The sequence below is a fragment of the Rissa tridactyla genome, chromosome 6 (assembly GCF_028500815.1).
Source record: "Rissa tridactyla isolate bRisTri1 chromosome 6, bRisTri1.patW.cur.20221130, whole genome shotgun sequence".
NCBI classification, from domain to species: Eukaryota; Metazoa; Chordata; class Aves; order Charadriiformes; family Laridae; genus Rissa; species Rissa tridactyla.
In genome coordinates, this window is record NC_071471.1 from 41,103,439 (window position 1) to 41,129,523 (window position 26,085).

Sequence of the window (26,085 nt, forward strand, 5' to 3'; positions counted from 1 at the left end):
ACTTGCTGATGATACAGTCTATGTCCTTATCAAGGTCATCAATAAAGATGTTGAACAGAAATGGTCCCAACACCGAGCCCTGAGGGACACCACTTGTGACCGGCCGCCAGCTGGATTTAACTCCATTGACCACCACTCTTTGGGACCATCCGTCCAGCCAGTGCTTGATCCAGCAGATTATATGCTCATCCAGGCCATGAGCCGCCAGTTTTCCCATGAGAATTCAATGGGTGACAGTGTCAAATGCTTTTCGAAAGTCTAGGTAGACAATGTCCGCAGCCTTTCCCTCATCCAATAATCGGGTCACCTTGTCATAGGAGATCAGGTTCGTCAGGCAGGACCTGCCTTTCCTAAACCCATGCTGACTAGGCCTGATCCCCTGCTTGTCCATTATATGAGATGTAATGGCACTCAAGATGATCTGCTCCATGACCTTCCCTGCTACCGAGGTCAGACTGACAGGCCTATAGTTTCCCGGATCCTCCTTTCTGCCTCTTTTGTAGATATATAACACATACATGTATATCAGGGTATATGTAAAAGTTACATTTTATATAAATATATTTTTATGTATACACACGTGCATAGATAAGCATTGCATTCCTGAATAACTAGAGTTAATAAAAAAGGAGGGAGGGAGTAAGCATAGAAGAGAAGCAAAATCCTTATAAAACATTTTCTGAGGTAATATTTCATCATTTTCCCAGGCAACTGTGATTTTGAGTGTACAGTGTTACTGTCCTTGATGTTCCTGGGGAGCTCTGAAACATTCAGTTAATTACTGAGCTACTGTCTAGATTGGTCACATACATAATTTTGGATAAGGTCAACTCTTTTCCTAGTGCACATGCTACTGCCATGTGCACAAAACAAAGAAAAACAATTGCATCTTTTAATCAGTAGCTTTGAGCTCTTTGTTTTTCATTGCCATTTAATACTGAAAATGTAATCTAATCACTGAAAAATGGAATTTCAGCTTTCATTTTTTATCTTCTGATGCTTTCACATGTGCAGACAAGAAAGATTAGGGTCAAATATACACATGGAATAAACTATCTTGAAAGTCATGAACTGTATTTTGAAAGCTCTGTTTGCTACTGGAGCAGTCTGTTTGTATTTTTCTTTAAGACTCTAAGTTAATTGAAACTAATTATTTGCATATGTAAGAATAATATGATTGAAGTAGTATTCATGGAAACAATATAACTTTGAGTTAATTCCTCTCTGCAGTCTGCTCCAGCTATGAGTCCAGACTCAGAAAATGTCTGATTCCTCTTAGAGAGATTCTCTCTGGGATGAGATGAATGAGAATAAATTAAGGTTTCATCTCAGCAAGTGAGAAGTATCCCCTGTGCTGGATTCTGGTAAGCGGGAATCCTGCACAACATACAGCTGCTCTGGGAACTGCTCAGGACCATCCCATGGTGCCCAGCCAGTGGGGACATCTGAGCGGGCTGGAGATGAACCACACTCGGGGAGGCAGCATGTGGTCTGCATTTCTCAGGAGAGAGTCTGAGCTGCTCTTGTACCTCTCCAGGGGCAGTGGTCACCTCACCACTTCAGGTTGCTGTGGCCAAAATCTGTGACATTCAGCTACAGTGCAGGATCTCTTTGTTTTCATTGCCATGATCTCTGTTATCTATCTGCACTGCTAAGTAGACAATTAAATTGATCAGAGGACATATTTTCATCATTAATGCCTCCTTATAGTACGCATAAGCATCTCATGTAATACATTCAGTTATTACATCCTCTTTCATATAATTCATTAGTCAATGGGAATTTTTCCTAAGAAAGAAAGGTGGGATTAATCTATTACTAGGTCTATCTTAGGTTTCTTATATAGTCTCTTGCCATATTACAGAATATCTGTCATTAGTAAAAACAGTTTTGTAAAGAAACAAAATTATTAGCTCATAAAGGTAATTTTGTACGCTCCTTAAACTTTCTAAAACAAAATAGAAAGTGTTACAATGAAAGAGATGGGGGGGTAATGCAGGACTTCTATTTTAAAAGAGTTTTGGTGGACCATCATATAATCAAACCATTGTTAGGGCTGGTAAATGACTGGCAATGCCAGCAGGGAGGGTAACACCGAGTTTGCCTAGAACCAAACTGGTGTGTCTCAGTTCAAGGAATAGACTCATCAGTGGGGGTATAAATGAACAATGGCACTCCGTATATTGCCTTTATTTGAGTGCTAACAGCATGTAGAAATCTTCGGTCACCACACCATCCAGGTGTCTTTCGCCATTTCTAAATATTTTTTGAACAAGACTCAAAGGCATCATGTTTAGTTCTTTGCTTCCAGCTGCTGAGTGATGTTGACAGTCTTCCCTGTGGATGAATGTTAATATCAATGCCGAACTTTAAGCAGTCAAATGAAAACAAATACATAAGTGTGACGCTCTTACTGCATGTATTCTTTTCCTATACACCTTCTTTCCTTTTACATTTTATTTCTTAATATGTGTAGCTCTATGCTACACTATCCACTGCATAGCGTGCTGATTATAAACAGATTATTACTTCTGCAAATCTCAGTATTAAAAACTGTGATGACATTGTAAAACAGAGGACACTACCTGTACAAACAAGAAAGGCTGCATTTCATCTTTGTTAAACATCTTAAGGATTGTAGTCTTTGAAATCTTATTAAATAACAAAATTAGCAAAAATACAAATTATCCACATCAATCACTTTAGGATTAGCATTCATTTAAAACAGGATCATTTGTAACAATGTTTACATAAAGATAAGCCATAGGACGCCAAATATCTTTTAAAGTTTTTACTCACTTCTGATGAGATTTCATTGAATTCCAGTCAACTCTTCTCATTCTGTTAAATTTAAAGGCCATTATTAGAAACATAAGTGTTATTTTTTCTGTTGTGTAACTGAATGATGACTTCACAGATTGGATTAAAAGAAAAATCCCAAACACACTAGATAAACTTCCATAACAGTGTCACTAGTAGAAGGCTGGTTTTTGAGTTCTGAGATTATCATTCAACCTTTCAGTTATAAAATACAGTAAAAATGTTTATCCAGCGTGATTTAGAATAATTTTAAATTATACAAAAGGAAATAATTTCCATACCTGTAAATCAAGCTGAAACAACACTTTTAATTTATGTTTCAGAATCCTGAAAAATCCCACTGGCTTAATGGAAATGTTAGGCATTTGTATTCCTTTGGGCATTCAGTCTATGTGAATACAAATTAAATTGCAATAAAAAATAAAGAAGAAACTGTATCAGACTTAAATGAAATATACACTAATTCATTTGAACCGTTAGGTACTAAGGAGCACATGCTTAAAAAGAAATGAAGGACCGTGTATTTGGATTTTAGAAATGTGCAATATGATTTTTATCACCATTTAGAAATGCTTTTTCTGTGTTTGTAAAGGTGAGATGTAATGGAGGAATATGGCCATTGAAGACATGCTGAAAAAAATAGGCAGTATTTCACAAAGTTGCTTTAGCCAGACTGTTTAAGTAGTTTAACTAGTCCAAGCAGTTCTAAATTATTTAGACTAACGTACTGTTTTGAAGCACCACGGCTGGTTAGCCCTTAGGAGAAAGAGTGACAGCAGCAGCAGCAAGGTGTCAAGATGGCCCCAGGCAGGTTTTAACAGCAGATTTCACTGAACTGGTCCAGGCTACTTCTACCACACCTCTGCCAGAGTAAAGAAAGGGTAACGATCAGCATGCGATCTTCATCTATGTGGGTTTAACTCACATTTGGCACACCTGCCTTAAGAGAGAGGGACAGAGAGGAAAGCTTTCTGCCCACTTGTTCATTTACATGAGAAATACTGAAAATAAGAGAGTAGTTTAGGCCTGTGTAACAGCATGAATGGAGAGTGTAATGCATTCTGAGCATCTCTGAACCTCAGAACGTTCAGTGCCAGCCGCAGAGCAACACATTTAAAAACACACATCCTGGACTGGTATTTAGGTATTCTTTAAGCAATGTTCAGAAAAAGAGTTTGACTTAAGACCAAAAAAACCTTTTCCGAAAGGAGAAGGGTAAGAAGGGTCAATTCACTTGCCAAAACCATAAATACAGCAACATTGTCTTTGCACATCCAAGGTAGATGTCTGAGCCAATTACTGAAATAACGAAGCAGTTGCCAAATGGTAATGAACAGTCCTTCACTTAAATATTATTCTCTTTATACAGTACCTAAATATTCTTTAGAAAGCAGTAGATATCATTAATGCCTGAAAAGATATCAAATGCTCTAGTAACTTAATTTGGATTCTTTTTCAAGTAATTAAGAAAAATACAAGACTAAGCCTTAAACGGGACTAGGTTACCATGTATTTCAGCAGCATGAGTTTGAGCTCATCTCTCTGTTTTCCCAAACATACATAAAAGTAGATGCAGTGATGATGAACCATTGTAAAGACCTCAGCCTGCACCAAGCAGAATTTCCCATTAATTATTTTATTCTTATGCAATTATTTATTGCAGAATGGTAGAAAGTTTAGTTACCTGTGGACACCATGCATGGAAATAGTAAATATATACACGTAAGAGCACAGTCACGTAAGTATTTTTGTATGTGACATTAGCCCATTGTTTTCCTGCTTTGTTAACTCAGCAAACAAGTTCATCAACTTGTAATACTCATTTTAGTTTGTATTTTAAGCTAGTACAAAAATGAAGTTACTTTTATAGTTTAAAAAGTACAATAAGTTGATAATTAAATAGGTAATTCTGGAGACAGTGAATCTCTAGTGTCAAATTGAAACTTGGAAAATAAAAAGGATGTATTCCTTAATGGAAGAATGATTTGTAGAGACACAGATTAAGAAAACAGATGGCAGTTCAGTTTTTGATACCTGTCAATGAATAAATTTTACAGAATGAGACATTTTGAAATGAAGAATTTCAACTCCTAACCACCCAACTGCGTGCGCCCTGTAATATATTTAATCAAAAGTCCAGCTATACCCCAAGAAGCATAGGCTCTCTAATTCTAACTTCTGTTTTCCTTTTTTTGCATGTTTGTGAGATAGTGACAGTCCAGGCTACAGGTTTTTGCGAATGTCCACGATGAATAAATTATTATTTATATATGGAAAAAATGGCGGCACCTAACTGCTTAGCCCTTTTCAACTAGAAAAAATGCAAACAGATAAAATATGGTTTATGTATTGGATAATATAACATCAGAGTATAAGTAGAAAATATATGAATACAGTAACAGAACGTGGATGCATGTGGAAAAATGAAATTCTTGCGAACAGATTAGTTAGCAGCAGTCACAGCATATGAGGTACACAGCAAGGAATTTTTTTGGTGAACATCATGGCAAAGATTATTTTTATGAAGTGGTGTGAGGAAGGAGATGATTTTCCTCGCTTTGAGGCTGGCTTTAGCACCAGCAGACTAACGCAGGTTCATTGTAACGTACGGGATAGGAAATACCAAGTTCAGATCTTGTAAAGAGTGTAGAACAAAGAGAGGGCAAATTTGAACAATCCTCCTTTCATTTTCCACTGGAATGAGGGAAAAGCATGAACTTCCAGTTTGCAGAAATACATGAAATGGAAACCAATCCAATGTTGAAAGAACGAACAGGGTTTCCCCTTGAAGCGGGTCTATGATACCAATACTGACTGAAAAACAGGCTTATTTACAATCATCAACAAGGTTCACACCGTGTGTCCGGTTGTTTACACCTATCTCATTACCATTACCTATCTGGAAGTCAGTTGAAACTAAGGAAGCCAGCAAGGTTATGGCTGGATACTCTCAAAACGCCTGTTCAACTATTACTATGAAAACTAGGCCTCCCTAGCGCTCCCTGCACCAAAGCTACTCATTCTTCATCGAATTTTGGGGAAAGTGTGTCCTTGGCTCATGAAGCCCCTGGCCTGCAAACTGCTGGGGGCTGGGAGAATATTTGTGTGAATATTGCTATCTGCTCATCCAGCTCTTACGCTCTTCTCTGGCTGGTCAGTGTTACCCATTGCCGTGTCTCTGGTTTTTGGAGGCAGCAAAATGTCAGGCCAGCAAATGAAGTGGATAAAACAAGCTTCTACGTCCATCTCCCCGTGTAATATAAAGTCCATTTAACTCAATTTAGTATGAAATAAATGGAATATAAAGTCCTCAACCTGAAGACATATCAAATATTAAACTGATAAGAAAAGATACCGCACTTGATCATAGCTAGATCTCAGTCTGTAGTCTGTCAGTAGGAGTGCTAAGACTATCTTTTGAGTTAAGTAGTCAGAAGCTGGAGTTGTGCATGTAATGCTTCCCCTTTTTGAAGTTATTTTTCAAAAATTATGCATTCTGCTTGAAGACTGCATCTTGATCTTGAGGCCATATAAGCATTGTGGAAATCTGTTAAATGTCCGAACAGATAGTGGAGGCTCTCAAATCTGTCCTAAAATATCACCAGGTTGTTTTCTTCTTTTATATATGTACTTTTCTTTTAGAATTCTGTTTCATAATCAGTTTTGGATAGTAAAAGTATGAGCTGGAGTTAAAAAAGGTGGTTATACCACCCCTTCCAGGTCAGTACAGATAGCTTATGTGCCTCCCTTGTATTGGCACAAGCATTCCTAGTCCTCTGATCTAGCCGAAAAGTACGATGACAGGGAACAATTTGTTCCTTGATCTCCTCCACTGTCCATTTGGGTATCTGACTAAAAGATGTGCCATGGAAGCTCCACAATCGCTTTGTGAGCTGATGCTTAGCGTATCAGGATTGAAGAAATACCTGCCAGCGCCTGCAGAAAGGCAGTGCGAAATTTAAGACTCCCCCAGTGCATCTTGTAATATCATTTCACCCTCCCAGTAAGTCTGTAATATAACTCCTTTTACTTTTGGGAAGGAAATGGAGAAGAAAGTTAGTTGGAAGAAATTTCAGTGGGAACAGTAAAATCGTTCTGATGAACAAAGTAGGGAAAAATCAAATCTATGCTAATGCAGAAGTTGATGTTTACATTAATGCTCGGGAGCTAAGAATGACTGAAAGGAAGGATGACTGTGTGGTTAAAGCAGTGACGCCTGACTCAGGAAATCTGAGTTCATTTCCTGGCTTTGCTATCTCTTTAGCTCTGCATGAGATATTTAATCTCTGCTTGCCTTTTTTTTTTCTTTCTTCCTGTACCACAAGGGAGTAATTATGCTTCAGATTGTTCTAAGAATAAGTGCATTAATGTGGCTGGTACATTTAAGCGCAGGCAAAAAGACGCACAAAAGCTTCAGTTGTCGTTCCTTATTTTTAAAAAGAGGCCTTTCTGCTATCTATGGGGCAAATGTACTGGAGTCTTCACGCCCTGTGCCTCGGAAGGTGAGGAGGCACTCGCAGTGCCTGGGTTGACATCTGTGCACAGGTCTCACACCCTGGCAGCACGCCCGACTGCTAGTCAAGAGGCTGCGGCAAATGATGCTTATCAACTACAGGGCGGTTTTTATTTCTTCATGAACATAGCTTGAAGCTACCACACGGCTTTCTGCCTCCGGCTGGCGTGGTGAAGCAGGCAGGCAAAAGTTCAGAAATATTGGCAGTCAAAACTTTTGAGGAAAATGAAACTTTGAAAATCTGAAGCACAGCAATACAGATGCAGCAGGTACGTGAAGGCAGCACGTATGTGAAAATCCTGAAGCATGGGAGATGCAGAAACACAACCCCCAAGCAAGCGTGCAGGCGGCACTGGGGTACAAATACCGAGTCAGTGAAACAATCCTGAACCAACTCATGTAACCACAGGCAAATAACTTCCTGAACCTCGCAGTTTTTGATACTTGGTCAGCGCCTTCCGATTACTGGCACAGGCAGAAAATTCGAGGAAATTAAACTTGCAAGCCCTTCCGCCAGCGCCAGCACAGAGACAGCCTGCTCACCCATGGGTTTGCATTGCGCTGCTGGCTGTGAGAGTCCTTCCAGGCTTTTCACGCAGTTGGGACATTTGTGAGGCCTCTTTCCCCTGGGAGTACTCTCTGTGTCCCTGAGCCAGGACACTCACAGGCCTATTTCCGTTAACACTTTTTAACACCTAGATTTTCATTTGCATCGGTCAAAGGGCTCACTAGGGCAGACCGGGAGATGCGGCCAGTGGGGCCCGCAGGACCCATGGCGTGCAGAGTCAGGCGTGACACAGCGCCGAGGCGGCCCGGCGGGCGCGGCTGAGCCGCCATGTCGCTAGCGGAGCGGGCGCAGGGGAGGCGGGGGCTGTGAGAAGGCCGGTCGGCCGCCATGTCACTCCCCTCGCTGCCCTCCGCCGCCTCACAAGAACGGTTGGGCGGGGGGCGGTTCGCACGGCGCCTAACGGCCGGCGAGGCGTGGCCCAACGGCCGGGACGCGCGCGCCGCCCGCGCGGCGCTGACGTCAGGGTGAGGCGAGAGGCACCGCCCCTCCCACCGCGGGGCGGGGCGGGGCCGGGCGGGGCGGGGCGGGCGGTACCTGAGGGCGCAGAGCGGCGGGGCCCTGCCCGAGGAGGGGACGGCGCCGGCCCGCGCCCGGCCCGGCGGTGAGTGCGGCGGTGGGGAGGGGATGTGTGCCGCCCCGCCATCCCCGTGCGCCCCCTTCCTCTCACTGGGGGTCTCCTCGCTGTAAGGCGGAGGGTGGGTGGAGGGGAGCGGCCGTTGCCCCCCGCCGGGGCTGGGGGATGCCGCGGCGTGGCAGGCCGCGGGGGACCGGGAAGAGCGGCGGAGGGTCGGGCGGGCTCCCGTCGGGCGCAGCCTTCACCTTTGGAGCGGCCTGAATGTCAGCCGAGGCTCCCGCGGCGCCGCCGGCGGCCCCGCCGCAGGGTCGGCCTCCGGGGCGCTGGCAGCAGGGCCGGCTTGGGCGGCGGAGTCCGGGGCTGGGTCCACTACACTGGTCCCGGGGGTGAAAGGCGGTGTGTCACGGCGGGCCTGTCGCCGTGTGCCGCCCTCGGCTCCCGCTTTGCAGTGGTTTATGCGTCTTTTAATTCTCTGTTGGTTGAGGCATACCTGCAGGTGTATTAAGAAACAGCTCCTGAAGGCCTTGGTCGCAAAGATCTCTTTTATCCCCAAAAAGGGGAAGAAGCAAAAGTGCCCAGTATGTGATTGTTGAAAGACAACAGCCTAAAAATAAATAAGCAAAAAATAATGGTGGGATATCTACTTTAGCTATAATCTATTCAGATTTGGCTTATAACAGCAAAGAAATGTTATGTACGTTGTGATTTCGCTGTAATGACACTCAGACTTTGCTTTCATCATCCAGAGCCCGCTGTTAACATCGCGTTCTGTCAAATGTACTTTGACACGCAATGAAACGTAGGCAACTTCAGCCTTTAACTTTGAGTAGAAGGAAGTCGAGCTGTTTATCTTCAGTTAAAGAAAGCAAAACTGAATGGGAACTTTATGCTGTAGCAGAGCATTAGTGCCCAGGCCAGACAACAAACCAAGGTAAGGCTTGTAGATCTGGTACATCATATAAAGATGTTTACCACTGTTCAGGGGAATTGGTTCAACTTTTAGGATTGGTGCTTCATATTTGTAGCAGATTTATTCCTGGTGTTTGTGGGCTTTGAGCCTGCATTTGATGCAGAATATAATTTTTCGTTACAAAGGTATTAAAAGCGAAATGAAGTTGGATCTGAGGTCTTGTTTTGTTATGTTCTTAGAATTGAGAACTGCTTTAACTATTCTCTGAAACTTTAAAAATATCTCTTCTGGAGTATTCGAAAATACAAAACTTCATCCTATTAGTGTGAGGCAGTAAATATTTACATTTTTTTGGTGATACTGAATGAAATTTGGCAGATATTTTCTCATGCGTATAATGATCACATAACTCTAAATTCTGTGGGTCCATTTTGAATGTAATGCCTCCAAGCTGAAGAGGGTAACAAACGGAACATTAGTAGCAACCAGCTACCTAAATGCTAACCAAGGAGCTATGTGAATGTACGACTTGCAGTAGAAAAAATGCTGTCAGAGTGGTTCCGAAGAATGTTTATCAATATGATGATAGGCGCTTTATATATATAAATATATAAAGTCAAAGTTTAATCTTTGCTTCAGTTAGTACTTTTCATTATTGAAATCCCAATGTTTGGGTTCCAAAAACTGCTGAGTATTGTCTTCTAATCGTAAAGCTATTTAAACAGTAGAAATGTTTCAGGTTTAGAAGATTTCTGTATTTACATTTTTGACCACTGTAACACCTTGTGTTTCTGAACTGAAGTAACAATGTATATCAATGTAGAAAAAAATGAATAGTAATGATCTCAGTTAACATAATGATCTCATTTAACATATTGTTATACTAATGAGTAATCCTGTTTAATGGAACCGTTCATGTAAAAGCTTGCTGGAGTAAAACCTATTACTTTTGGACCTGATCATCCTTTAAGAGGGATTGGTTATTTGGAATAAACCAGTTACAAAGAAGTGTTGGCACCGGCTCTTTAGATAAAAAGCCATTATGCCATCAGTCTTCAGATGAATGTTGCTTGCCTAAAAGTGTTAGAAAGTGCGGATCACTGAAAATGGAAAAGATGAAGGAATAAAAGGTAGCCAGTTGCAGCACTTCTAGCCACTGTCTGGAAGTGTAAACAGAAGTACCATTTTCTTAATTAGAAGCTTTCAGACAGGGTTAAACTCTGTGCCAACAGGGATACTAAGAAGATCAAAATACTAATGGTGCTTTTGATAATTAGGTTTAAAATCCTGTATTGTGTTTCAATTGGAGCAATAAAAAAAGCTTATGTAAATCTTTGGATACCTGAATGCATGTATGTTACAATAAAATCCCAACAGCATTAAAATAATTATTCCAAAGATGAAGTTCAGCTAGTCAGTGTAGGTCTTTGCATTTCTTCGTACCTCTGGGACACATACTCCAGCTCACTCTTAAACTTCTATCAAATAGATGCTTTTGGAAGACATTCTGAGAATATTGTTTCCTCCTTGATCAAAAGTAGCTTGATTTGCAGAGATCTGGACTTTGCTCGCTAGCTATTCTCTATCTTTTCGAAAGGGAGGATTCAGCTGGAGCAGTTCTGCTGATAATATCCTATAGTAAGTGAAGCAAGAAAATCTACTCAGGGTGGGGGATGCTTATCCCTGGTCATGCGGGGAACTGGTGTCACAAGTTCTCAATAAAATGCCTTTTTCACTGCAGATTGTTGGGATTTTCATGAGCACTTAGTCTGTGATGAGTTGAGGTAGTCTTCTGCAGAGTGCATTTTAATGGCTTTGATTGAAGCAGAAGTATGGTTAATGTTGGCAAGGTTCTCGCTGCAAGGAGGCTTGGCTTCTTAGCCAGAGGAAAATGGCTGATAAGGTTTTACTTTTATGTGGTGGTTGAACAAGTTATAGATCTGGAATAACCCTTAATTTGCAAACAATTTCTTAATTTTCTCCCTGAAGCAAAAGAACTCCTATGCTTTTAGCCTAATTAGCCCAGATGGCTTGTGACACACAGAGCACAAGTTAAGTGGTGTGTCATGGGAGAATTGAATATCCTAGGTTCTCTTGACGCAATATCACGTGTACTTTGAGCTGGAGATTCAAGAGTCTCTTCTAGATTGGTATAGAGATTCAAACGTGAATTTATATGGTACTTCAGCTCATGTTCCTTTTGTGAATCATATTAAAGATAGGTTTTATTTAAATGCATTTTTCTGATTTTATATGATGAAATTATTAGATAAACTTGTGGATCAGTATTTTTGATGACTTGAGGGAAGCTATGACTTTTAACTAACCTTCATCTCAGTAAGGCAAACTTGCGTAGGTAGAAACTCGGCAAGGTCAAAGCTACTGCTCTTAGTAGCAGGAGACTTGAGGAAAGGAGCAGAATCCTTCATCCTTCGGAGCATTGTCCATCAGTAAACAGTTTAAATAAAATAAAAAAATAAATCCTAATCCCTCTCTGTGTAACTCTTTCAGTCATGAAAGCTCTCTGAAATGGTAGTTCATAAAAATAACTCTTTACCATGACTAAATTTGAGATCTTGATTAAACAAAACAAATCATATGTATCAACTTCCTTTAAATTCAAGTAAAATGTGAGCATAGATGACTGTCTCTGTGTAATTCTGTAAGGTAGTGTGGAAGAAACTGATCCTATGGACAAACTGTCACTAGTAACTGAAGTTACACGTCAGTTTCTTTGAGAACCCTTTTTTTTTTCAGTTGCAAATGTGTAAGGATAACAACTATCTGTGTCTTCTACACTGTAGAAAACTGGCCTTGATGGGTGCACTCAGATATAACTGTTTATGTTCATGTATCAAAAAATCAGTAAGAAAATACAAAACACACTTTAAATACTTACAGGAGGCTGCCAGTCTGTGGTTAAAAACATGTTGATGTTTGTTATGCTGTGGCAAACTTGCAAAGTTGTTTGGAACTGGAATATTTTTAGAGCATTTAGTTTTGAGACTGGGAACTGATTTATAACCATGGTATCATAGACTGTAAGCTGTAAGTGTCCAGCACTAGTGAAATGAAATTCAATAGCAAGAAAGTGGCACTTTGAAGATGTGGTTCAAAAATAAGAAAGTTTCAACTGAAAGCTATAATACGCTAGTACCTGGCTGCGGTATTTTTGGTTAAGGGTGGACGTTGAAGTCAAACTTCACTTCAAAGAATCCGAGTAGTTCAGTATCTTCTTGAAAGCACATAGATATGAAACAAACCGATTGATATAACTGATATGTTTGGTAGCAAGGAGGGCAGAAATCGGTGGCCAGTTCTTGCAATGTAGGGAGTTAACAAGTAGTTTTCCTCAGAAATCTGTGCAAGGCTATGAAATAATCTTTAAAAGAATTATTAGGAGGACTCTGGAACTCCTTGCTTAAGGCAGTGGTGGATGGAAAACACTTGGGGTCTCGAGGACAGGTTGGACAAGATAGTGGAGGAGAGATCTGTGGAGGGTTCATAAACAAACCACATAGTGTTTTCAAGAAATCCTGTGAATTGAAAGTAGTTGAAGGTTGAGGAATTCACATTCTGTGTTTGCCCTGTTCATCCTCTTCCCAGTGTGGTGTGTGTGTTTTTGGTGTTTTTTTGTTGTTGTTGTTTTTTTTTTTTTTTAAGGCTACCACAGGAGACAATGTGACTTTTTATTCATCACCTTTAAAATAAGATTGGCTGCTGAAACTGTATGGCTGAGCTGTGGAATTGAATCTGGACAGTTGAATCTCATGATCCAAACCCAGAGAAATACTATGATTTATGTAATATTTCAAGCTTATCCAGGGTTCACTTTTTCTTTTTCATGAGAGAAGTTTTAGGGATTTTCTTTGTCAGTCCTTTTTCTAGTTTTTTTTTTTTTAATCCAGCAGTGGCTGACTTAACAATATGATTTAAAAAAAAATAAATCTGTAGCAGTGGTTTGACATGTTCTTTTCTTAAGGTTGTGATCTGACAAAAACTATGTTAAAATAGCATTGGCAATAGGTGGGAAAGAAATTCCCAAAACTATTTTCTTCTGGATTCCTACTGATGTTTCTTGTCTAGTCTTGCTCAGTTATCACCTGTGAACCTCTTCAGGCTTACTGAAGTTATCTCAGTACCAGTGAGTCAATGAATTACATGCAGTCTCCTTCAATTATCTCTGCTTGTCATTCAGCTTAATTTATAACTAGAATTCTTATTCAGGCAGCAGTAGAAAGAATGAGCATGTGTGACTGGAGGGGAAAAAATAATCTTATGTATTGGTGGTAAGCACAGCCTTGTAGCAGATCTAAACTAATGGGAATTCTTAATCTTAAGTTATTAACATAAATAAAGTGTTCAGTGGTGGTTCAGGCAGGTAGTATTGTTTTTGTCACTAGTCATTATATAATCACTACAAAAATGTATTGAACAATATCTGTTTGTTACCACCATAAGAGGGGTTTAGCTCAAGATAGCTCAGTGATCTTATATGGAGAAGATGCATCAGATGAATAAACAAACTGTAGGAGTACAATGGACAAAAGTCTAAAAAGTGATATTTCCATCTATAATCAGTTGTATTCAAAGTTTCACTTGGTTGCCAGCCTGCTTGTTCTTATCAGCAAGAAAATCCTGCTCCAGGTAGCGTGCGTTACTCGAGTAGCACAAAAGGGTAACTGGAAGCTGACTCTTTAGTTTGTTACTGAATCAATGGTGAAGTTAAGTCTTTCCTAGTAGAATTAGAGACAGGAGTGGTGTGTTTGAATCTTTTGGTGACAGTGGATAGTTCCGAGGGAAAAGGGAGGCTCTTCTGTTTTCAGTGAAATATTTGCCAGACAACAGCAGATAATTCCTACTTGTTTGCAGAGTTGCTTTTATGTCTGAACTCGGAGACAGATTAATCTGTTCTGTAAGAATAAATTGAGAAAGATTGAAATTACCAACATGAAATGTTGTTGCTGAAGGAATAATACCATCAGCAAAAGCAGTGATCTGTTTCTGCTCTCAGTTGCTTTCATGCTGACATAATCACAAAGTTTTTGAAAGGAGAGATTGCTATCTGCCACTTCACCTCTAGAAAGCTTGGGTTCTAGGCTGCAATTGATGTTTGGGATTGTTCAGTCAATCTTAACTACAGCATAGAATTTAATTTGCCTTTGAAACCTTTCTGAAAGGCAGCTATTTACGTCAAATGGGAAAGACCAGGGGCAATCCCAAGCACTGATATAGGCTGGGCAGCGACTGGCTTGAGAGCAGCCCTGAAGAAAAGGATTTGGGGATGCTCGTAAACGGGAGGCTCAACGTGAGCCGTCAGTGTGCACCAGCAGCCCAGAAAGCCAATCGTATTCTGGGCTGCCTCAGGAGAAGCGTGGCCAGCAGCTTGAGGGAGGTGATTCTCCCCCTCTACTCCACTCTCGTGAGACCCCACCTGGAGTCCAATTCTGGAGGCCCTACTACAAGAGAGATATGGACATGCTGGAACGTGTCCAGAGAAGGGCCACCAGGATGATCAGAGGGCTGGAGCACCTCTCCTATGAGGACAGTCTGAGAGAGTTGGGGTTGTTCAGTCTGGAGAAAAGAAGGCTCTGAGGAGACCTTATAGTGGCCTACCAGTATCTTAAGGGGGCCTACAAGAAAGCTGGTGAGGGACTTTTTAGGATGTCAGGTAATGGTAGGACTAGAGGGAATGGATTAAAACTAGAGATGGGACGATTCAGACTGGACGTTAGGAAGAAGTTCTTCACCATGAGGGTGGTGAGACACTGGAACAGGTTGCCCAGAGAGGTGGTGGAAGCCCCATCCCTGGAGGTGTTCAAGGCCAGGCTGGATGGGGTTCTGAGCAACCTGGTCTAGTGGGAGGTGTCCCTGCCCATGGCATGGGGGTTGGAACTAGGTGATCTTTAAGGTCCCTTCCAACGCTAACCATTCTATGATTCTATACATGTACACATGCACTTTCATATACACAATCATGGGCCATCTTCCAGGATAGCAATCTTGTCAAATACATGCAAGTGTTAAGACAGCATAGGAGAGTAACCTAGATATAGAAGTGCTTTATAGTCCCAGTACTTCTGTGTGTGTGTGTGTTAATAATGCTTGAGTAATATGATAGTTTAGTTCTTTTATTCACTGTAGCTGTTCAACTTTGTCTTTAGGTTGCAGAGCATTAGATCTTTAAGGCAGACAGACAGCGTATGTCTCTTCTTAGCCTGGTTTTCCCTTTTCTGTTTATTATCCTTGCAAATTTGGTGACAATTTAAAGTGAATGTCATCAAAGAATTGAAGCAAATAAAGGCTTTTTGTATCTCTCCACGACCAAAGATTTTGAGAACAATGCATCTTTTGCAGTTTAAGAGCTGTTAAGCTACTCTACTGAAGAAGCTTGGTCTACATGATGTGCTCACTAAGGTTGAATCTGTTGAATTGGTGCTGTTAACAGAAAGCTGTTCCTTGTGTAACATAACAAATGAAGTAATCCACATAATTTAATTCCTTCTAGCAGAATTGTTTCTGTGTTGAAGCTAAGTATATCAGTCATGATTATGTCAGTTGTTTCTGCTTCTGATTTATTACAGTGTATCCCGACCACGACTTACAGTGCTTTGAAAGCTGTTCTTGGGGTCAGCATGCCTAATGTGCTGTTTTTGTCAGCTGTGCCTTGTGCTCTCTGGATTTCCAGTGAAAGCCTTGCTGTGTTCTGGATCTTGTGTTTTGAAGAGTTGGTTTTGCAGGTGCAGAGTTGACATCGCTAGTTCAGATTTAACAAGGTACGACTCTGCTACATTTGGATGAATGATAAGAAGAGTGCACAAAAGCAAACTTAAGGAAAGTCACATGTCTGTCAGTGACTGAGCTACCTTTAGCTCTAACTAAAGGCACTTTGCAGAAATTTGACAAAGTCAGAGTAGACCTGTGCTTTATCTCTGCTGTGTCAAGAAGAGTAGATCTTTTGAAGGAGGGAGTTGATGACTTCCTCCAAGAGGGTCCATCAGATGATTGGCAGCTTCAGAGAGGAGTTGTGCCTCTGCAATGCTTTATTTCAATTGCTAGCTGACCTCAGTCCCTGAGAACAGTTAGGCTGTCAGCACTAACGCAGAAAAGAGTAAGTGTCACTGCATTTCATGTCTCATTTATGAATGAACTATAACAATGTAAACATTTAAGAGGAACATGCAAGTGCACTGTTTCAAGTCTATTTCTACCTTTTTGCAGGCACTGATATTCTCTTCTATTGGCAGTAATATGTCCAAGCCCTCAAGTATCTTCATCCATCTTCTTTTCTTTGTACTGGAGCTGCTCTCTTGCTGCAGCTGGCTAAGTATCTGGACCTTGACTGCTTTCTGCCTTATTAGTCATGTAAGAATGCCAAAAATCAGGGCAAATTTACTTATTTGAGAAAACTTAGCATAGGTCTTACTTGTAAATTTTTTTAAATAAAATTTAGGGTTTTATGATAACTCAAATCCTGTTTTGCTTCAACCTTTTGGTAAGGTTTGATGTAAAAATGGGGTTTAAAATGTATAGTCTCTATTTTACTAATATGCAAAGCACAAGCGGTCAAACTATTACAAAGCATACATTTCTGGGCAGATAGCACTTAGCCCATTTTTTGTTACTTGCATTGCCTGATATTCAATGCATTAATGGCAGAGTGAATTGAGAGTGTGGCCCTAAGGGATGTGAATGGAGTTTTTGATTCTGGGAGTATTCTGGTAGCTTTCTTCTACAAAATAGAGCTGCATTTCCCTGTTTCCTTTTCTCCAGTAAGTGCTTGTGTCCTCTAGCCTTACAAAGCATTAACAAACCGTATTCTGATGAATAACAACAATGCTTTTAAAGATTGCAAGGAATGTCATATCTTTTTGCTGTATTTGCTAAAGATACTGTTCAATGTTAGAAATACAGAAGCCCCAATCTCTTCACTTATTCTCTCCTCCCTTTATCTCTATTCATTATCATGCTCTGCTTATATTCCTTGACCCTAGTGCATTCTGACTGACAGTAAATAAAATTCAGCACGACAGTAAATAAAATTCAACACAACAGCAGCTTGGATAACTGGTTTGCTTGGTGTTTGATAGACCAAATTGTACAAGTGGGTAGAACATAAGCGTACCTAAGCGTGAGGGAAGAAGAATAGAAAAGGACTTACCTCTAAGCTCTCTGAGATCTGGAAACAGAATCTTACAACTTCGAACACAGAAGAACAAAATGATTTCAGAGAAACAGAATAAGCATTAAGTGTCTTGGAATTTCTTACTCTATGACTGTGGTACCTTCAAAAGGCAGACTGTCAAGGATGCTAGTACTTATCACTGTGCAGTTTGGACATAGGAGAGGGAGAGACACTAAAATTCATGGATGCCTTCATAAAGCACTGGGAAATGATTCAAGAACAGAGGTGTTTTGGAGACACTGAAGAGAGGACAAGGATGGCAGGCTTGGAGGATTTTACTGCAGAGCTGATAAATCTTACTGCTTCTTGGAGTTGAGAGAAGGCAGCTTTTTTGACTGAACTGGAGCCTGTCTGTGCAGGGTAAATAACACAAAAGCATATGCGACAGTTGTAAATACTCAGCATTTCCATCTTGGAGCCATCAGAATTTCTAGTTGTATTCTGATTCCACTTAATTCATACAACATGCACAATTCCCTCAGGATTCATCTTCTTTAATTCCTCAGGGCTTGTCCTGCTCAGAGCAGGTGTTTGCTAGCTAGATCTCCTGCCAGTTTCTTTCATTCTGTTAAGCTCCCGTGGTCCTCTTAAAGCTGAAAATTAACTTGCGGCCGTGCTACGTGTCTTGTGGTGTTCCGAAGTACTTGCTAAAGAAGCCTTTTGCTGCATCTGTTGCAGGGGCCTCCCTGATTTTTCTCTTATGTCATTCAGTACATCCCTATGCTGGTGGAAATAAGATATTTTCACATAACTGCCCTAAAGCATTTTTTAAGTACACTTTCATGAAAAGTAGTTCTTATGGTATGCCGAAGTTTCACTAAGAAAGTTCTGCTTTCTTCGTGTCCTGAATAGAAAAATAGATAACTAAAAGTTGTGGTGTTAAAACCCAGAGCTGTACAGAGGTTGTTTTTTGTAAGCGATGCACAGTGGACAGAGTTGAAATACACCTGCACTTAAATTCACAAAGACTGTGTGGAATATGTAGATTCAGCAGATGATAATTACAAGTAAACAACAATCTTTTTTTCAAATTGGCAAGGCTTTGGGGTGTTTTTTTTGTGTGTGGAGGGCGTCTTAGTTATCATGAAAAGCAGTGTGAAGTTAAGAGCACCTGTTGTGAAGCATGTCCGTAGCACCCTGAAGAGCTGGTTTTGTCTCAGATTTCAGCAGGGCTCTCCCGTTAGAAGTGTGGTGCAGAAAACAGGATATAATTGTTACTTGAGGTAGTAGACTGTGCCTGCCTCAAACCATCCACTTGTTGCCTGCCACTTGCTCTTCAGTTCCCAAGGGTAGGCTTCACTCATTTTCTGTGCTGCTTGGGCAGTAGTTAACAGGTCTTTTCTCAGCCCTGATGTAGTGCTGTGGCCAAGTAAGCTTTTTGCTCTGTGCTGTTTGCATACTAGAAAAGTGCTTTTGGTTTCTAGGAAAAAGAATGAAGGGCCCTGGAAATTCTAGCACTGTAGAGTTGGCAAGATAAATATGCATGAATATTGGTAAACTGCTGCTTTAGATCACCTGTCACTGAGCCGAACAAGTAGAATTAGGTAGTATCTTAATTCTTAGGCCTCCTGCAGAAGGCAAATAATAGGAGTATAAGGTCTGGCTTGGCAAATATGGTCATTAAACTTCACTGGCTTCAGTAACATCTAGCACATGATGGCAGAAATATGAATAATTAATTTATTCACAGAACTTCATAGCAGTTGTTCTGTCAGTCTGCCTACACCAGATACCATTAATAATTGGTGTTTGCTAATATATGGACACCGACGGACATAATGTTTCTGGGTAGGTAAAGAAGCTTGTGTGCTGCTGTAGCTGCCAGCTTCTTACAGACCTACAGGAAAGTACCGTTTTTGTTATCCAGGAGTAGTAAGGAGGTGTTGACTACCTTCGTTTTCCAGCACAATCCTGTTACACAAACTTATGTTTGTCTCTGCCTCAAGAAAAAAATTCTTCACCCTGGGGAGGAAGTAGCACTCTGAAGAGCATCTCAAGTTAGCTACTCAGTAGTTCTGTTTAGGTGGCCTTTAAATTGCAAAGAAGAATGAAACATACATCTGAAACTGTTGGCATAGCAATAGTTCCACAGAATTGCTCTCGTCTGTCACCAGTCTGTCAGAAATGTTTCATTCGGCAGCTGTTTATTCCACACTGCTATGACAATAGGAGGGGGATTTAGTCCCACTTGTAGTAATCTGTTTGGAACTTGAAAATGCTGTTAGCTCTCTGGCATAGAGCATAGGGATCACAATACTTTACATTGCCCCAACATTGAAATGTATGAACCTTAAGCTGTCTTCTGCTCTAATAATCATTCCACAACTTGCAGGGTGGAGTCTCAGATGCAAAACTAAACTTTGCTGAGAAGCTAATATATAGGAAATGGTCTTCCTAGTGTTGTTGAAACAGACTGTGAGTGAAATAAAAGTGAATGTTGTGTTTGCTAGTTGAAGCTAACATTGGAGGATCTTGTTGAGGTGTAAATAATACTATACAGAAAGCACAAAGAGTGAGAGTGAATATCCTTTTGCTTATCACCAGGATCTTGAATATCCTTGAAGGTAAGGATGTAGCAGCTTTCCAGTTAATTCAGATTATACTTCAGGGAGGGTCTGTAAGTTTTAATTCCTTTTCCCTGGATCATTATGTAAGACTAGGCTCTCTATAATTAGCTTAATTCCCGATTAGGCTTGTGTGCACTAGATAATGTGTTTCCCGAGGCAAAGCATATATGACTCCTTTGCCCAAATGTCTGTTTTAAAAAATCCATAGACTGCTGAAGTCTCAAAATAGTTTGAATTTCTTTATAATATAGCAGAATACGACTTAAAATGTATTGAACCTGAGTTTTGTGGGATGCAGAAATCATACTGTAACTTGCAGGTATTGTGCTTCTTGATAAGGGGATTTCATTGTTAGGGTAGTGTAATTTCTAGTAGTAAATATATATCAATATTGAGGATGTTTAAGAGAACTTCATAAGAAAATTTCCCATTTTATGGGAAAAGTAACATCTGCCAGACGTGATACTGTTGAGTTTTGGGTGTGTTTTTTTCCTGTGGCGTTGTATTTCAAGGAAACAAATGCAACCTCGAATTGAAAAGGTGACACAGTAGTTACAGTTAATAAAAGACAGACAAGTATTGCTTGTCTTTTAATTTAATTATCTCAAGTGTTTTAAGCAATCAGTACAGTTTTCTTGAAAATAATGTTTTGTCCTTCCCTAATTAAGGATAAATGAGCAAGCACCCTTCCTAGCAAACTGAAAGGTCTTTTCAAGTTTAATTTGCAGCACTTGGTGGAGGATTAAAGTAATCTAATTAAATGGCCTCATTTAAATTTTGCAGTCACCTAAGAGATGGTAGACAGATGTGAATGGGAATTATCTATAAAGCATGAAAGTTAAATTAGCAGCTTTCTAATTGAACTTTTTTAATTTGGAAGGTTTCTTTACAAGACTTGAGCCTTTTTGTTGGAGTTGGATTATCTTTTGATAGATCTGCAGTATGATTCTTGCTGTGAATGAATTCATTATGATGTTAAAGGCCATTTTTTATGCATGGAAGTTTTTTTTTTTAAAAAGTGTACTTTATTGCCTCTACTCCATATATTTGACATAAAGTAATTATCTTTGATATTAAAGAATAATGATTTTTTTCATTTGTAAGAAACACAGGTAAACGGTAGGCAAGTTTCTTTACTATGGGTACAGATACATGAATGAGATGCTGTGAACGCTCTTCTTAGTCGACGGTGTTGGTTATAGTGTTTTTGAGATAAGTCTAATGTTAGATACGTAAATTCACATACAGGCACATATTATACATAAAGAGTTTAATGTTTTGCTGTTGCTGGGGGGAAATACTTTTGTGCCTCTTCGTTACGCCTAGGTGAGGGTTATGTCTCCAGTGTGCAAGACTGCACTTGGTATTTGAAAACTCTGGATTTGTGCGTTTCCAAATGGAAATGTGCTCTACCAGTTGTAGGATGTGGATTCTGATATTTTCACTACCCGTAAGACCCCCTAAAAAGCCATGTCTCTGAGTATGTTTCTCTTTGTTTCTTTTTAATGAAGATCTACTTCCAGAAGTACAGCTGTGGGGCATCCTATTCATTTACAAAATCCTAAGGGTACTTCAATTTGCATGAATTTAATGCCACTTTGATTTTTATCTTAAGTGTTTCTTAGTGAGGTCTTGCAGCTTGGGGAGTGACTCACTTCAAGGTAATGCTTGCTGTGGTTACACAAGGTATTTTCTGTACCTTGAGTAAGTATAATGTTGCTTGCTGTGTGTTGATTCTCATCATGATTGCTATGGTTTAAAAAAAATTCAGGGTTTTTTTCAGTCCTGCCAGCTACGTTACGTGTAGGTCTGTGAAAAGAGAAACACGGCTAATAGTTTCAGGGAATGACATGTGAATGACTGAAATTCTGTGTCTTTACGCTGTTGTAAGACCACTGGGTGGCAAAAGCAAGATATCCTTTTACAACTGTCTTGAAAAAACAGAAATCTGGTCTTGCAAATGCAGAATTTAACATAAGAGTAAAACTTGTCTTAAGATGCAACATTGAAACTTGGAGACTTCTCAAGGCCTTATTATCTTATTTGCAAGTCTTTAATAATAGCATTTAGATGAGTTGTTTGTATTGTATAGCCAGGCAAAACAACAGACTAAGTACTGTACAAAAGGGTGATACAGGCATAAATTGTTGTCCAAATAGTAGGACGGGTATGTAGGTGAGAGTGGAAGAAACAAAAAGCGGTATATCAAAGCAAAGAGGTTGAAATTCTCAAGGCAAAAATTTTTTTGAGGCAAAGATATGCCTGTAAAGCAGGTACGGCTTTATAAAGTGAATGCAATATAAAATTGCCCAAAATGACATGACTATAAGTTGAGATACAACAAATCTTCATTGAAGGCTGCAGTGGAGTCCCTGTATTCCAAATCAGGTGGATGGGAGAGAAATTCAAGATATAAGGGACTGTATGAATGGTATAATTATGTTTTTATCTCATACTTTTTTAGCTAGAGTTATGTCTTCATGTATCACTGCACAGAATTAAAACTTTTAAATTTGCTTACTAACACTGACCTTACGCAACTGTTGCCCTGTACTGCAAGTCTTGTACATGAATAAGATGATGACCAAAATAGACTACAGTTTCCATACAAAGAGTAAAAAATGGCTAGGAATGTTCCTCTTGAATTAGGAATATCAATAAGATATGGAAAAAAAATGCTGTGGTGAAGGAGGATGATGAGTGATTATTTTGTATCTCATCACATAGACATTGTGGAAACTGACAAAAAAAATTTTAAAAAAATAGCTTTTTGTCAGACTTTGTTATAGTTCGTAAGGTTTTACATTGCTGTCTTAAGTGTTTAACTTAATAATTGTAACACAATTGAAAAATTCAGTTTGCTCAAATAAGGTAAATGGGGAAACAAAGCCCCAATCCCTTTTTAAGCTTATTTTATAGATTTCAAAAGGAAGAACAAAAAAAATGGCAGTTTATTTAACTAATGAAAGTTGGGCGAGGGAGGTGTGACCTGAATAATATATTACTGCCAAGTAGCTCCTAGTGACAGATACTTCTGTGGTTCACAAAGTTTGTCTGGGTTACTTTGTATCACCATGGCATAGTTAGGCCCAGGAATGTGGTAAACATAGATGCAAATGTATATAAAATTATGTTGTCTAATGTGTGGTTCAGGTCTGATATTCTTTTTTTCTTTTCCTTAGATTCAAGCACCGTTTAAGGACCAATGTGCCCAATAGCTCATGGAAGAAAAAAATCAAATCAGGACATCCTTGGTTTCCAGGCTACCGAAATATGGAACGAAAACTTTAGGAAGTGTTTTGCAACCTACGCCAAATGGGACGGCTGTTAGTTTAGCAGGGAATAATGGTGGTAAAAATTTCGGCAAGCACAATGGCACTGTTCGCATGTCTTCCTTTTCTTTCAACTGGAAAAAATCAAATAAATACCAACTTCATGATCAAAGTGGGAGAGAGACTGACTCTAAACATAACTCTAATGAAAAATTAATTGATTCTGAGAAGTATTCTCAGTCTCAAGGAGCATTGGGTAATGATGTGCTCAGGGTGGGTTTGAACAATACTGCTTCGGTTGCATCAAAAGCAGCAAAGCAAACCAATATGTTTGTATCTTCTACTGAGGAATTAAACCCAAAGTCTTTGTCTGGACTCTCTAGTTCAGCAAAATTTGCCAAAGGTACCCTGTCAGGAAGGACCTCATATTCCGGACTCAATGCTCCAAAATCACATTTAAATGGATTTTATGGAAATAGGCCCATGGTAGGTTTGCAGAGACCTAGAGCTAATTCCAGTGCCACACGGACAAGTTCAGGCGAAAGTCTGGCTCAATCTACAGACAATACTAGGGCTTTTTCCTGTGAAAAAATGGTAAGGTCGCAAAGTTTTTCACATTCCATTCAGAATTCTTTCCTTCCCACTGCATCTTTAACCAGGTCACATTCCTTTAATAAAGCTGTGGATCTTACAAGGCCTTATCATAGTCAAAATCTAGCTGCCAGGACATCTCAGAGGTCAACTTTGTTGTCAAGAAATGCACGTCAGTTGGATGTACCCAATGGAAATGAACCTATGAAGTATGGATTTACCAGGACCTACTCTGGTGTGTCAGCTCCTTCAAAGAAGCCCCCACTGTCGAATGGATCTGGGTCAGCACCTTCTTTTGGATACAGATTAAGTCGGCCTTCTCTGCTGAAGCCTACCAGGCAGCGATTTGCTGGAAATATCGTTGTGGATGGCAGCAAAAGTACAACTTCTGACACATGCATCGTGGAGAACTCTGAAATTTCAACAAATATTACAAGAGCAATTGAGAAAAACAGTGTTATAGAGAGCAATGCTCAAAGAACAGAATCTGATGAGGGCCTGCATGAAAGTATGGGAAAACATGGGTCAAAAGTCATGTGTATGAGCGATGATGGAGATGAAATATCTATATCTTCTTTGTCATCCTCTGAAAAAAATGACTTGAGTGAAGACTTCAGTGATGATTTCATAGATATAGAAGATCCAAACAGAACTATACAAATACAGCAAAAGGAGAGCAGCCTTCAAGAGTTAGAGCGTGGGAGCGTAACATCCATCGAGCCATTCACTTCCCTCAAGGGAAGTGGAGGATCTTGCTGTAATGCTGATGACTGGCTTGATATAAACGTGTCTGGTAAATACTTTGTTATGTTCTGTTTGAAATTCTAGGTACTAAATCAAGATTCTGAAACTGTAATTAAGTTGTTCTATATAACTGCCCATTGCTTGTGAATTGTTTCAGGATGGAACTTGGCTCTATGCAGGCCCATTTATTTTCTTACAGTGCTTTTTCTGCATGATAGTTATCTTTCCCAAGCCTGACTTTGAAGAGCTCTTTCTTCAGGATAAGAATGAATGACACCTCCTTTAGCCACGCTTGCGATATGGTTGTGGGCTTCCTCATATCCTTGCTTTGCTATTAATTTCTCTGGGCTGGTGATCGTTTAAGAAAATTTCTCCCCCCAACCCTGCCTCTGTAGGCCTAGAACTGCTGTAACTGCTTCTGTGTCATGGGAATAAGTGTAGGGTATGTAATTAAATCAGTTACATTATAAATAGGAATGCCATTTTTTGGGGGGGGAGGGGGAGAGCTGTTTTTCCAGATGCATGCTATATTAATTATTTAAAGACTAGTGGAGGAGACAGCAGATGTTTTTAAAAGCCACGTTTTCAAGTCTCTGATGGGCTTCTCGTAGTACGCATTCGTTTTGAGAGAAGTTACAGTTGAAAGTTTGGATCCAAAGGATCTATGTTTGGACCCACTATGTAATATGATAAAAAGATACAGAATTCTAGAAGGTAGCTTTCACAATGGGTGAATTAGTGCAGTGTAAAAGGCTAACAAAGGTGTAGTTTAGAAGGATACTTAGTTGTAGCTACCAAGCCAGCTTGAGCTTTTTTCCCCTCTAGGCTGAATGAACAATACTGTCGAATGCTTTCAAATATTTCTGTTACAGTACAGTTTCAGAAAAGTTAACGCACCAGTTATATGCATCTTAACTGTTATTTTTGTAATATTGGATTGGTTTTGGGATCTTAACTATTCCTTTTTTCTTAAGCAGTGGATGACAACAGCGAAAGCACGAAGCATACTTCTGAGAACGTGATTTCTCCGGAGGTGAATTACAGAGCTGGGTCCTCTTTTGAGCTTTCGCCATCTGACAGCTCTGATGGCACGTATATGTGGGATGAAGAAGGGTTGGAACCTATTGGGAGTGTCCATCCATGTGGAAGTTATGAGTCTTCAGAAATGAACAGCATAGTATGTATTTGCATGCATAATTTGCATAATTATAGTGTTTTGAGTTTATTGCTTATTAACTATGTTTTAAAAACAGAATTAATTTATTTTTTTACTTCATAATTGTTTCCTCTTTTCTCTGTAGTTGATAGCTTTTTGAAACTTCTTGTTTAGGAACTCCTGTT

At 39.9% G+C, this 26,085-nt stretch overlaps 1 protein-coding gene and 1 pseudogene across 6 annotated transcripts in view; one reads left to right on the plus strand and one right to left on the minus strand.

Moving 5' to 3' along the window:
- Positions 1-6,098: 6,098 nt before the first annotated feature.
- LOC128912190 (U2 spliceosomal RNA) lies at positions 6,099-6,198 on the minus strand (annotated as a pseudogene).
- Positions 6,199-8,408: 2,210 nt separating this feature from the next.
- The window catches only part of CCSER2 (coiled-coil serine rich protein 2), a 76,732-nt gene continuing 59,055 nt past the window's right edge, over positions 8,409-26,085 (plus strand). Inside the window, exons 1-4 of one of the 6 annotated variants that reach the window (XM_054205668.1) lie at positions 8,414-8,502; positions 9,222-9,406; positions 23,320-24,793; positions 25,719-25,921. In XM_054205668.1, coding sequence (XP_054061643.1) covers positions 23,359-24,793; positions 25,719-25,921 — 1,638 coding nt within the window. In that variant the 5' untranslated portion in view covers positions 8,414-8,502; positions 9,222-9,406; positions 23,320-23,358. Of the gene's footprint in view, positions 8,503-8,688; positions 9,407-23,319; positions 24,794-25,718; positions 25,922-26,085 lie in introns of those variants that run through there. The other 5 variants (XM_054205667.1, XM_054205670.1, XM_054205671.1 and 2 more) reach the window with 5 other exon arrangements.